The 14,770-nt window shown below is 41.7% G+C and overlaps 1 protein-coding gene across 2 annotated transcripts in view; it reads right to left on the bottom strand.

The window, feature by feature from the left end:
• Nucleotides 1-14,770, bottom strand: part of EPRS1 (glutamyl-prolyl-tRNA synthetase 1) — a 131,445-nt gene that overhangs the window by 41,568 nt on the left and 75,107 nt on the right. For both annotated transcript variants that reach the window (XM_075595582.1, XM_075595583.1), the window contains 7 exons: nt 12,035-12,262; nt 11,339-11,578; nt 10,261-10,494; nt 9,271-9,527; nt 6,892-6,943; nt 4,525-4,734; nt 4,085-4,157 (listed from right to left, as the gene is read on the bottom strand). In XM_075595582.1, the coding sequence (XP_075451697.1) occupies nt 4,085-4,157; nt 4,525-4,734; nt 6,892-6,943; nt 9,271-9,527; nt 10,261-10,494; nt 11,339-11,578; nt 12,035-12,262 (1,294 nt within the window). The remainder of the gene's footprint in view (nt 1-4,084; nt 4,158-4,524; nt 4,735-6,891; nt 6,944-9,270; nt 9,528-10,260; nt 10,495-11,338; nt 11,579-12,034; nt 12,263-14,770) is intronic.

The raw sequence follows: 14,770 nt of genomic DNA, 5'->3' as shown, positions 1-14,770 counted from the left end.
ATATCGGCATATATACAGTTACCTTTTAAAGCTTTATTACATCCTCTATGAAGGTGTACTTGCAGGAAGGAGGAGGACAGATTTTGGGAAGTTTCACACAGCTGGATGTGACCCTTACCCTTATGCAATAGGAGTGAAAATAGAAAGTCGCTTATCCAGAACATCACCCGCCCCCGCAGCTGCTGGCCTCCGCCACTACAAAAACTCACAGAGCAACGGTTTAAGATGCCCTCCTACGAAGCAAAAGTTGGGAAACGTAAAGACGCCTCCTATTACTGAGAAGACCTCACTTTGTATTTTATTATTATTTTGTAAGGCCAAACCTAAAATAAACAAGTAGGATAAATATAAAATGAAGACTGATCATTTGCTTTATACGTTCATCTCATTACGTTAGATTTTTTGGGGGGGGGATCATTTGCTTTATACGAGTTGCAGGTCATTTTCCAGTCCAGGCTCGTATCCATTTACTGCTCTAATGTGTTATTTAAAAACACTGGTTTTTATGGCCCTCTTTCTATAATATAATAAAATGTTACACTTTATGTCTTTACCTTTCTTGTAAAACACTTTATGGTCTTTATAATATCGCTTTACATAACTCTACTTTACAAAAAGAAAGTTCAAGAATAGTGGTTACATACAGTAGTTGCATAATTACATCTAGAGTAGGTGAGGTTGAAAAAAGACGTACATCCATCAAGTTCAACCTATGCTAAATGAGGACAGATATTTATTCTATATTTGTACTTACATTATTTTCATCCAGAGGAAGGCAAACAAAAAACCCCAGAGACATATCATCTAATGATATCTCATAAGGGGAAAAATAAATTCCTTCCTGACTCCAAATAATGGCAGATTAATCCCTGGATCAACATCCTTCCCATGTTTACTTATTTGCAAAATCCCTTTATACCTTTCCTTTATTGTACAGCATCTTCCATCACAGCCTCAGTGCTAATAAATTCCACATTGTAACTGCCCTTACTATAAAGAACCATTTCCTTTGTTGCTGGTGAAATCTCCTTTCCTCCAACTTTAAAGGCTGACCCTGTGTCGTTTATACGGCCCTTGAGATGAATAATTATTTTGAAAGTTCCTTTTATTGACCCAGAATATATTTGTCAGCAGCCATCATATCCCCTCTTAGATGCTTCTTTCTTAATGTAAATACATCTAATTTAGCTAGCCTCTCCACATGTCAGATCATCTGTATTCATTTGGTGGCTCTTCTCTGTGCTTTATCTAGTTCCACAATATCTTTTATGGATGTGGCCAAAAAACTGTACTCCATATTGAAGGTGTGGTATTTACGAACGTTTTATACAGTGACATCATTATGCTTTCTTCCCATCTAACTATGCCCTGTTTTATATAAGATAAGATCGTATTTGCCTTTACAGCTACTGCATGACTTTGGGCACTATTGCTAATCCTGCTGTCTATGAGCACTCCTAAATCCTTCTCCATCAAGAAGTCGCCTGCTTAGTCTGGTTTCCCAAATGCACAACCTTACATTTATCTGTATTAAACGTCAACTGCCATTTACCTGCCTAAGTTTCCACGTTCCCATCCCTGAGGTACTCCACTCACAACTTTAGCCCACTCTGTAACGGTTCCATTTGACATCTCTGTTGTGTACAGTAACCTCGTGTGGAACTGTATCAAAAGCCTCTGCAAAATCCAAGTACACCACATCAACTGCACTACCCTGGTCCAAATTCCTACTTACCTCCTCAAAAAAGCTAATAACGTTAGTTTGGCACGACCTATCCTTCATAAATCCATGCCGACTATTGCCAATAATTTTTTCATCCATTACGCAGTCCTGAATATTATCCCGTACTAAACCCTCAAGTAGCTTCCCCACTATTGAGGTCAGGCTTACAGGTCTGATTCCCTGGTTGTGATCGAGCTCCCTCCTTAAATATAGGCACCATGTCTGCTTTAGCCTGAGGGAACGGAGTCCCTGAAAATTAAATAGAACAGTTTGGCTATCACTGAACCTAGCTCCTTGAGAACCCTATGGTGTATGCCATGAGGGACACACGCTTTATTTACTGTCATTTTATCAAGCTGCCTTTGCACTTCCTCAGTTAACCAATTGTTTCTTAATATAGGGTTTGTGGCTTCCTCCTGTTGCAATATGTTTGTATTTACCAAGGAGGAATCAATTGCAGAGGCAAACAATGTATTTAATACTTTGGCCTTCTCTTGGTCTTCAATCATTTGCCTGCCCAGCTCTCACTGAAAGGGACCTATATTCTCTTTTCTTAACCTATTGTTATTAATGTACTTTATTGCCAGAATAATGTACTCTGGGTTTTTTTTTACCCAGCATAACTTTTATAATATCTGGTTATACCCAGGAACCAGCTTCATGTTGCATAGCCAGCAACCAACCCTGCACTGATGAGACCCAAAAGGCTGAAAGAGCTGCCTGTGAATAGGTTTACGGTCTGTGCACCTATTTAACCCAGGATGTGCTGACAAGCTGTGTAATACAGCAGGCATAAGGGATCCATGTTAAAATGGATAAGTAAAGAGTGACACACTGCTCACAATCCCTGGCTGCAGTGGAAGCACTGTTTGCTAAGGCCTGGGACCCGCTGCGGGCGGCTGCACGGGCTTTCCCCACCAGCAGGGGAATCCTCCCGAGCCGGTCCCGGTCCCCCCTGGCTGCACAGCTCACTACACGCTGTGACGCGTCAGCTACTAGGGGATACAATAGAATTGTAATTCCTAGCGTCGACGCGTCACGTGGTGTGGCTGTGAGCCAATGAGGAGGGGAGGTTTCGGGAGGAGGAGAGGCTTCGGGGAGCGGGGGGGAGTGTGGAGGGAAAGCAGCGCGAGTGCGTGTCTGTGTGTGTGTATGAGTGCCTGCCTGCGTGTGTGTGTGTGTGTGTGTGTGAGAGAGAGAGTGCCTGCGTGTGTGTATCAGTGTGTGTGTGTGTTGCTTGTGATTACTTCCATCAGCAGCTCCAGCCCGAGCCCGTGGAGGGAGGGAGGGAGAGTAGCGGGTCCCTCCGCTCAAGCCACGCCCCCCCTCCCGCTCAAGCCTCCCACTCCCGCCCACCTCCCGCTCCCTACAGACCGCATATCGCAGTCTGTGTCTGTCAGCGACAAGAGAAAAGTGATGCATCCAAATTGGTCAAAGTTCCTCAATAATATATGTAAATAATACTGGATAGCAATGGACAGTCCATGAATGATATGGCAATTATCAGGTGCGGGCTAGGAGTCTAGTGGGGTCCACATGACCACCACAGTTGAAACACCATAACAGCCCCCCCTAGTAACCAATATGAAATGAACAGAGGCACTGGTAAACATATGCATATATGTAGGGGCGCTCTGGCCCTGTTACCTTAGTGCTTGCAGGACTTCCAGATATCCAGGGCGTGCAGTTCATCCAGATAGATAGCCAGCAGGAAGATAGGTGAAGATGCGTTGCACTGCCTCAATTTCCAACTCCCAATGAGACCGGAAAAAATACAAAGTGAGCACTCAGCTGAATAACAGGTCAGGTTTATTGCAGGGTGGTGCAGCAGGGGAACAGCAAAGCCACACGAACGCACCTACGCGTTTCGTGCACGAGGCACTTTATCAAGGTTGAACGTAGGTGCGTTCGTGTGGCTTTGCTGTTCCCCTGCTGCACCACCCTGCAATAAACCTGACCTGTTATTCAGCTGAGTGCTCACTTTGTATTTTTTCCGGTCTCATTGGGAGTTGGAAATTGAGGCAGTGCAACGCATCTTCACCTATCTTCCTGTGTCTGTAGCGCCCCGCCTGTCTGCAGTGCGGGAGCGCTGACGGAGGGAGCGGGGCCTTAGCCTAAGCGAGAATGGGGAAAGACAGTGTTGCAGACCTGTCTGAGCCATGCAAATGTCCCAACCTGTATTTTTAATTTACAGTATAATGTACTTTAAGAACTTTTTAGGGTTGATCTTACTTTCTATTACAATCCTCCGTTCATTTGCAAATTTTGCCAAATTGGATTGCCCTTTTACAACATTTTTTTTACATTACTTATAATTCTTCCACTACCTATGTAGTATAACCAGAACCAACGATTCCTTACCAGTTTCACTTGTGGGTCGTATAGCTATAGGTTCTGCCAGTTCAGTCTTTCCAGATCTTGTAACCCAAGCAACCTACAACAGAATAGGAACAGAGAGGGCTCAGCATATATGGGACCCAACAACACAGACTACAAAGCTCACTTTATGAAGTAGAATTTAAAACAACTTTGCATGCACGTACAGACATCTGTGCTCCCCGTACAAAGGCTAAAGGCCTGCCACTGCTGGGGGCTACTAAAATGGCTTAGTGGTGATCAGTCACAAATATATTTGGGAGAACTCAAATTATTGTTAAGAAAAAAAAAATTTAGTATGTCCTTTTTTAGGTTGTAACCGAAAAAAATATATATAGTGTATGAGCCTTTATCTAGGATTTCCATGTAATGCCCATGTTAAATCTCACTGAAGGTGTCCACAAAAAAAAATGTACGCTTTTTACCTCTGGTGCAAAGTCAGCAATGTGGGACTTCTCTTTCTCCAGGGCAGCCTGGGACACAAACATGGGGAAGTAGCAGTTTTCCACTCCGAGCTTCTTGATCTCGCGATCAAAGAAATCTTTGATGGACTCCCAGATTGCAAAGGCCCACGGACGCAGCACGTAGCATCCACTGACATCGTAATATTCAATCATCTCGGACTTTGTGATCACCTGGGGAATGTACAGCATGCAAATTCACTTCATTAAAAAAAAAAAAAAAAAACTACTCGCTTTAAAACCACAGCGGTCAAGGAGAAGAAACGATGAACTTAACCCAAACCAGATCTCGGTTTGCAAGTGAACCGGTTGAGACTTATTTCAGCAGCAAGGTTTCTGGAAGGTTTACAGATTAGAGAATATGGACAAGTGTCCACTCCAAATAACTCAAATAATCTTTAATAGGCTCATATATCAGGATTCCCCAACATGATCAGGTTATTTGTCTACTGATGTCCGGACTTCCCTACATAACTTATGCCGTCTAAGCTCCTTATGCACTTGGTAATTTCTAACCATATTTCCGGTGTTTGCTTTCTCATTTTATAGAGGCGATGCGACATGAGGGAGGCCGGCGGCGGGGGGGGGGGGTGTGGTGGGGTTTGTACAAAAAACAGGCAGACCCACTTGAAAATGAATCATGAGCAAGTTAAAATATGTTAACAGAATTAAATCCCACATACTGTAGGAAGAACACCGGTATTACAACACTTAAAAGAAAACAAGATATTGCATTTGTCCAAGAGATTCAGTAGGACGATACCGAACATAGTAAATTAAAAAGACAGTCGGTGCAGGAGTGCTGAACGGCCCCCTCTCTTTGGGGCCAATATAGAATTCGATTCTAACAGAAGATCTGCAATAGTGGAGGTGTTGATAGCAGGAAAGTCAGTTGGTCAGTAATTTAATATTACACCGCATTAACTGTGTATGCAGCAAGGTAATTAGTATAAGAATATAAAATAAAAAACAGTTACAATGTGTGTTTACAGCCGAATCAGGACGATAAGGAGAGTAAGGTTAGGCAGATCTTAAACTGGGTCTCTAACCAGATTGGCCCACATCAAAAAGGAATTCCACTTGCAGCAGACCCCCCTTCGTGCTCTACCACCTGGAACACCCTACCAGAGACTCTCCCATCCACCACCAGTTTAAGTTCTTTCAAATCTAAGGCTGTCTCACATTTTAATCTGGTCTGTAACTGTTTCATATGCTCATAATATATATTTTCTTTAACTGTGCCTGCAATGTCTTGTATATAATGTATACCCTGTTCATTTATGTAACTGTACTTGTAACCATGTATCATTTGTTTTACTCTGTGCCCAGGACATACTTGAAAACGAGAGGTAACTCTCAATATATTACTTCCTGGTAAAATATTTTATAAATAAAATAAATAAATAATATTGATATAATGCTCCAATGTAACAAAACCCGTGCCGCATATAACTAGTGCGCTAGCAGAGGCTGCAAAGTGACCCAACAACAGGTAAGTGTGTAACGTGCGTCCTGGTAACGTGCGCTATTTGTAATGACGCGATCCTGACAAATTATAAACAGAGGAAAAAAGTATTCTTAGCATACGTATTTGTATTCTTTTGTGGAATGAAACAGCACAAGATAATAATGTGTTGAAGGTTGGGATACCTTTGATGGACCCAACATTACAACTCTTCATAGATTAAATTATATGGTACAGACCTATCATAACCAAAAGCCAACGAAGACCAAAGTCAAAACCCACCCACGATAGGACCAAGGCTTCCAGGAACCAGTTTTGCCGTCGGGATGTACCGACCCCCTATTGTGTTTTAAGGTGGGCCACAGATTGAACCTTTATGGAACGATTGAGGAGAGTTGTAAAGGTTTTCAGTACTGCAATCCCCCCAGAAGACTACAGTATATGTGTAATGAAACACCTATAATGTCCGCATCTTGTCCACCTGAGCATGTCCTGTTCTTTTCTTTTAAAAAAAACCATGCTTTTTTTTTGTGTGTGTTCAGAAATCAGGATTTTGTTCATCTCTAGCTTCGGAGGATACCACGGCAGCCTTTAGGGCGCACTTAACTCTGGGTAGATCTCTATTTTAACCTCCCGAATACCAAATATTTTAAACACGTACATCTCCTCAACAGAACATCAAATATAAAGAAATAAAAACCGCATTGGAAAGGGCAAGGAGATGTACACATTTTCAGGGTATATGTTCTGCCCAAACGGTGATTCTGCACCAATACTCACTGCGGTTCATTTCATTCCTGTTCACTAGACATGGATAACACTTTGGACACCGGGTTAATGTTCTTTACATTTTATCAAATGCTTACCTGCGTGTACCAGTCTGAAAGATTCTCCTCTTTTCTGGCCTCCAGTCCCAACCTAAAATCAAGTAAAAGAAACAAAGAAACATTCATATTATTTAATGCAAAATGTAACATAACTTGTGGGTAGGAACGCATGCATGTTCCCTGACTAGCTTTCATCAGCAGGGCGCTGAGGCGATGCCTTGTGCCTGGCACATCTCTGCTGGAAGCCAATGATGTACTGTATGCAGTGTTAAACTGCCCATTTAAATATAACGCAGTGGGTTGAAAGGCTTTGAAAAACGACGATGATATTGGCTTCCCTAGAAAGCTGCAATTTCCTTCAATACCCTATTTGTATCTTCTGAAAAATGAAAATGTATCGCTTTGGGTCCAGAACACTGGATTCAAGCAGATCTGATCTCAGCTTTTTGTTTGCAAAGTACTTATGGCGCGAACAATTTGTCTTTAGCTTTGGGAGCCGGCAGACCGTCTTATCACCAAAACACACTGAATGAAAATTGTATTTATTTATTTATCCTGCTTACTGTGGATATGTTACAAGTTAAATGCCTATGCTTTTTAAGGTGTCAGATACATTTAATTTAATAATCATGTCTTTAGTTGATTTTGAATGGAAGCAGGACTCTCCCTTAAACCTGCAGACCAAGCAATATCCTACATGTTTTATTTTAGTATTTTAATAAATCAGTTCTGTACTATGAGAAAATACTTGTAGCATTTTTTTTAAACAACTCTGAATTACATTTTTTATGTATTATAATGTAACAAGCCTTTTTATGTTTTCTAAAGCAACCAGTTACAAAGTCACAGATACAGGGTCAATACTCCTCTGCAGTCATTTAGCGAACCCCCGAGGCAAATCTTCCGTTCTCCTGAGATGGATCGGGGATCGATTGGCAACTTAGCGAATTACTTATTGTGTGAATTGTATTGATGAACATATTAAAGGGGGGGATTACAAATTAAAAGGGTCAGCTTGGACTGCTGGTTTAAACGGGGCTATAAATGATACTTGATGGTTCGGACTCCAGTATTATTACATAAAGTGCAGACAAAAGATCAAATCTAATGGGAAATCTGCTCTTTAAACTTGTAGCGCTCTGGTTTGAAAAGCAGCTCTCCAAAATGGGGAAAGAAACACTTCTAACCCAGCGACAGGGTTTAAAAAGAGGCACGGGGACGTACCCTTACCAATCAGTCAACCGCCAGCGATTCACCGCGCATGCACTCAATGCGCATCGCAATTTTGTTTAATATGCTCATTTTCTATTAAAAAAATCGCCGGGTTCTCTTAATGCGGAGACTTTCAATAGAGCGCACACACACACACACACACACACACACACACACACACTGACACACACACACACACACTGACACACACACACACACACACACTGACACACACACACACACTGACACACACACACACACACGGTGTCGATACGTCGCCGAAAGCATGCAAAATCCAAGACTTATTACACAAACGCAGTCAGCCGTTTCAGGCTGGGTGAAACGTTTTGCAAGTAGGAAATCGGATTTGTGAATCCTCAACGCTTAACGTGTTGTGAATGGATGTGACCGTTTCGCACATCTCCACCCAAGATCAAAGAAGGAGTACAGGTGACGGAGATTGGAAGGGAACCCCACTTTCTAACCACTACACCACACCAGTATCCCCCAATGCACAAGGCTTTTATGAAAGATCCCAGCAGTCTGCAAGCTCAGCATTTCCTTACAAAAACAGCAATTTGGAGGCACTAAAAAATAACCCACAAGTGTAGAAAGCCCACAGAATTACTGTATGTTTAAACATTGACAACATGTGCATATAAGTGCTCTAGCAAATATCAAGCAGAGGAGAGCAGCATTTTGAGATCTGTGACGGCTGAAACACACATTGAGCAACTTGACCACACACTGCTGTATAATCGTCCCTTCTGTACAACGAGCAGTGTAATAAGGAGACAGACTATAGCATGGGTGCAGGTTCCCTTATATAACAGCAGAGAGGTTTAGCTGCAGTTAGTAGTAGTCGTTTTAGTGACTAGTTTTGATAAATGCCAGAGAATGCAAGAGACCCGTGTAAAACGTTGTAAACAAAGTGCACCGCACAACCGCCATGTTATTACCCACCACCAGATTTGCCAGAAATTACGTCTGTCTCCTGAAAACAGATGATTGAGTTTACGCAAATGATCCCACTTATTGTGCAGCTATATAGATGTAAAATTGATAACGTGATTTAAATACAGCACATCTCATTTGTTAATGCATAATTGGACACAATGTTTAGATTTTGACTCATAGTAATTACTATATACTATAGATTGCTCATTGCACCTAGAAAGCCCCAAAAGCTATAAAATCTCATCTTGCCTGGTAAGTTTTTTGGGGCCTTGACCTTCACTTGCCCCAGCAGAGGATGAGCCATTGCCTTGCTCTTTGCTGGAGTCCTTCTTCTGGCCGTCACCTTGCTTTGGCTGCTTGCTCTGCTTCTCAGACTTGTTCTCCTTTTCCTTCTGCTTTTTGTCCTCCAAGATAGCGGCAGGGACTGGTTTGTACTCCCTTCCAGTCTGGGTCTTGTACTGGGTCTTCAACTCCAGAAGTTGCTTCACTGCGGCATCCACCTTCTCCTGTGCATTGAAATGAGAGAGACACCGTTGTAGGAAATACAACGCCTTTGTTGTTTGCGAAGCCTACAACACATTGAACGGCAATTTGCCTCGTCTTCCCGAGCATCATTGAATGGGCTCATGTACATGATGTTAGGGCAGCCTGCAATGCACGGCTTCAGAACTCGGGCAGCTGTTCCTGCAGGCAAAGGGGCACTGTTTCTCCACATTCTCCTCAGTAACCCCAACCAGACCAAGGTTTAGGAATAACACTTTGCAAGAAGACGTGTGTGCGGTGTGCGGTGTGCGCAAACGTTTATGATCACTAGCAGAAGAAGTTACGTTACAAACAATGTGCACGGGAGACAGAAAATTGATTACAGTTCATTATTTTAACAAGGAAAAACAACTGGAACTAAAAGGACATACATGAATTATGTTGACCAGAAGTGCCATTGCTCCGCAATTATCCTCCGACGAGAGGAGTTAACCGAGAATATTAAGAACCAACTAGACAGTTTTTCACAATTACATTTGGGCAATCGTATTCATTTGAATTGCCCTGTACCCCAAAGCCCATTAGTTTGGCTACTTAGGATGCGAAATTCTCAATATACCAATTGTTTGACACCAGAATACTTGTTCCACATTGATAGCCATGTATTTCCTTGTCTTCCCTTAAAATTCACCAAACTAGTCTGAACACAAAATTACTAATATTCTGGTTTATTTTATTTATTTTCACATAACCCACCTTTGCTGCTTTTTCGGTTTTCAGTTTCCGGACCTCCTCCCCCTGTTGAGCCACCTTGTTAAATAAGTCTTCTGCTGCAGAAGAATTGGAGTTGCTCGACTGAGTGCTTGGGGGCTTATCCAAGACTACGCCTGCGGGTGCTGGGGACTGCCCGGGCTTGTAGTCCTGCCCAGTCTTTTCCTTATATTCCACTTTCAGGGAAATCAGAAGTTTCACAGCCTCATCCACATTCTCCTGTCCATGGAGAAAGAGAAGACACGTGTAAGAAAGCTACAGTCACTCACACAAAGCACATATCGTATAGCTTAAACATATACAATGGTTTCTTAACCAATGTGTTTAGAAATTTTCTGACATGCTGGTTTGTGACATTTTTCAGGCACTACATTTTACATGGACTTTTTCAATAGGCATGCATTACAGTGGAGAAAGTGGAGAGGAATAGCGCTATTGAAGTGGATGTTGGGACTAGCTTTGCATATCAGTAAGGCTTGCTTATTCCATTCTCGTGAATTCCTGAGCTTGACCCTAAGCCTTGGAAAACCCTTGCATTGCAGTGTCCCTCCAAGTCAAGAAAGTACAGTTTCTAAAGGTCAAAGTTTGAAGGTTCTGGGGCACATATCAGAGGAGGAGTATTAGCTCAGGTGTTATGACCAATTATTGTTCAGGGCACCATCCTAGCTTTTAGTAGGACTCTTACGTAATTCATTTGTCTCGTAATCTTAGACTGTAGACTCCTTAAGCCCATGGATTCATTAGAATTGTAATATATTAATGCTGGCTATAAAAAGAAAACTGACAAAGTATGAGCTTCACGGAGCATGATTACTTATGATTTCTAAGGACATGACAGGTACCCATACAGAACCTTAACAAAAACAGTAGTGACAGCTGCTTGCTGCGACTGACAAGGGCATTTGAGTCACAAAATCCCATTAACGTTAAGGAGAGGCCCAAAAGCCTTTCCTTTCACTCATACTGTATTACAAGTACGTGACTGCTACCATGCCCCAAACAACTCAAAAGGCTTCCCTGCACAGTCTAGTTTAATGTGACTGCGTACACGGCATTGAATTACCTTGGAAGCTTTCTCAGCTTTGAGCTTGCGGACTCGTTCTCCTTGCTCGGCTACTTTCTCGCTCAGACTTTTGCTGTCCGCGGAGTTGGGGCATGCTGGAGTAGAGCTAGGCGCGGCGTTTACAGGTTTACAGGGGGGCTGAGCTATAGGATAACAACCAGGTTTATATTCCTGGCCCGTTTTTTGTTTGTATTCCGCTTTTAGGTTTAAGAGCAGTTTCACAGCCGCCTCTACCTCATCCTACAGCAAGAAAGAGAGAAAGCACAAGAAAAATGGTAGCGGAGAGACAAAAACAGACGTGCCAGAAGGATATCAAGTTCATGTTCATAGTTGGCTACGATATGAGAATTACTGCAATCATTCAAATAGATGGAACACGGAATTACTAGCCCTCGGATTACATGCAATTATGCGCCTGCTGCACCTAGATTAGTAGAAATATTTTGCATACACTTAGCATTTATTGCAATGAACAAGGGAAGATCGTTAACTATACAACTATTCACATATATGGTGATACTTCCTACTTCAAATGTTAACAGTTTAAAGATGGCAAAATAAGCCATTTGCTTGTTTGTTAATGCGATAAGAACATCCAAGGAAAGTTTGTTTTGTTTACAAAACAGACAAATATCCTTTTTCCCTTTCTAGAACTTCTTGAGGCTGTAGCAATAACACACAACATACACAACATACCTTTGAGGCTTTCTTGGCTTTGAGCTGTCGGACAGTCTCCCCTTGCTCTCCTACCTTCTGGTACAATATCCCAACATCGGTGGCATTGGGGCATGTCTGACCGAGGGGAGGAGAAGAACTACTGCTCAGAGCTGGCGGAGGGTGCCCTGGTTTGTACTCTTGTCCCGTCATTTGTTTATATTCTGCTTTCAATGCTAGAAGCCCTTTCACAGCCGCCTCTACCTGCTCCTAACATAGGGAGAAGAACAACAGGAAAGAGACAGATGAGTAGCGTGTGGCAGGATAACAGGAGCTTAGGGAGAAGCAGCTTACACTGAGTGGTGAAGCCACAGTGCCACCCAGTTCTAAGCAAAGACAAATCAGAGAGGTGGGACATCTATATGTTGAAGGACCTACATCTTCCTTACACTCCTAGGGCATTACACATTAGTATTCAACACTTAACAACTGTGGTTGACGTCAGGATAGCAGTTTGTCTGCATTAAATGACCAAAGTGAACTAGTTTGGTGAGGTTTCCATTTACATCTAGCACGCTGAAAGGAAGATGATTTCTTGGTAACCTGAAAAGAAGCACAATGTGTGCTGAACCCAGGCTATCCCTCGGATAAGATATATAAAAAGGGAATTGTACAAAATGAGTCCATATACGTCTGGTTGCAGCTATATCCCTGAAGAGTGGGTTTCTTAAATCTTCAAGATCCCCCTAGGGGATCCAAATGTAGAAATAGAACAAGCACATCCAAGATTATAATATATATATATTTATATATTAATTATATATTATCTATCTATAATATATATTATATATAATATATATATGTTTTTCTAAATAAATTACTAACAATTAAAGGTCACCATTTTCACTCGCATATAAAAAAAAAGTAGAAAGGTATTGTGTTGGTTTTTTAATTTTGTATTTTATGGCGTTTCGGATTTGATTGTTAAATAAAGGCCCTTTTAGAATATATTTGGTAGGTAATATTTCCATTTGTTCATCCCTGTTTTATTTTTTTCCAACTTGTCCTCAAATGTTATTTTATTTTTTACATTTAGTAAGTAGAACTAATATATTTTATACAGGCTATAAAAGTTATATCTACGAATATAATATTGGATTAGGATAGGGTATTAGTTACATTATATTTCAGCTAGAAGTATGGGTAAAATATTTATGGCTGTATATGAAAGATACATTTCATAGATTATTTATTAATACATACTATAATTATAGTCAAATATAACTATAGTCCCAGCACTCACTGACTATTGGACAAAGATAAAAAGCTGATTGAATGTCAAAAGAATAAATGATTTAATGTAAGCACAAGGTAACTCCAATTGGAGTGATGACGGCACATGCGGGTATAAGGACCCTACTAATACAGTGGAAAGGATAATAATACACAGGGTCAAGGAGTGAAGTAGACAAAACAATGGGGAGTAGGGGGGGGACCCAAGTGATAGGGCGGGGTTTAACAAGGGGGGCACCGACCGTTTCGGGGAGAACCCCTTCCTCAGGCCCATCCTCTTAGGTCTATGCAGACCATAACAGAAAAAAGAATGGTGTAAAACAGCGCTAATATATAAAACACTTATGTGATAAAAGATGCTGGCAGCCAAGTAAAAAACAGACAGTACAGTCAGTCAAGGACACAAGAAAAAAAAGGGGTAAACCGGCGCCACAGAAAGTATAATAAAAACCAAACCAAACCAACCAAACCAATAAGGTGTAATGTCCAAATGGAGTCCTAACAATGCTGGTATTCGAGGGTTCTCACATCAACATGCAGACCATAAGGTACTTCCCTTCACCCTATCCCCAACCACCGGAGCAGCACACAGTAATCAAAACACAAATGTATTGCAATATTACAAGCCAAATTGGCAAAGTCCAGAGCATACAGGAGTAGAATAATGAAAATGTGAAGGGATCAAACAGTCAGGTTTACTGCAACTGAATCCCCCTCTCCTGGCGTGCTGTATTCCTCTATAATACTTGTTCAGGACTCAATTTCTTCTTTTGGGGATCCTAACTTAATGGGTACGGTCTATCTACAATATAATAAAAGGGGGGGAGCCTGGTCTATACTATTATTTTACAACATTACTTATCTACTCTCCCCGAGGCTTCTCTCCTGATGTCCTCCTGGAACCTAAACTTCTTGAATAGTCCCTCCTCATATACCCCTGCGTGAGGTCAGGATCCCCATAGCAACCCAGGGTGGGGCACAACATATCACAGCCATGTTAGGTACCCTTTAGGAGGGGGTTACATCACTATTTACACATATTTAATATTAATTAACAAGTGTTGGAGAATTCACTCAGTAACAGCGGTAACTTTAAGTAGCTATTACTTAACCTATTTTTCTTCACAATCTTTTGAGGCCCAAAAGGGAGCATGGAAGGGAATTAGACTATGGGCTTTACATATTATCTGTAGGTTTGCATTATGTAAAAGATTATGCATCATTATTTGCTTTATTGATGGTTTGCTGTGAGTGGGGTATATATGGGAACTGAACCAACCAAGTCCCCATCTCCTGACAAGCTATACACAGCAAAACGCGCTGGGACACCTGGTGGGGCTACTCTATCATCACGCGCTGATGTCATACAGACGCCTATGCAGAAGCGTTCCTAGGAGGCAACGGGCGCAAGAAACATACATGCGGACATTGAAAGTGCTTTGTTTGTCCGGCCGAGACAGGCCTCTGATGAAAAACACTCCATGG

Source organism: Ascaphus truei, chromosome 4 (assembly GCF_040206685.1).
Source record: "Ascaphus truei isolate aAscTru1 chromosome 4, aAscTru1.hap1, whole genome shotgun sequence".
Taxonomy (NCBI): domain Eukaryota; kingdom Metazoa; phylum Chordata; class Amphibia; order Anura; family Ascaphidae; genus Ascaphus; species Ascaphus truei.
This window is presented reverse-complemented; position numbering and strand designations above follow the sequence as displayed.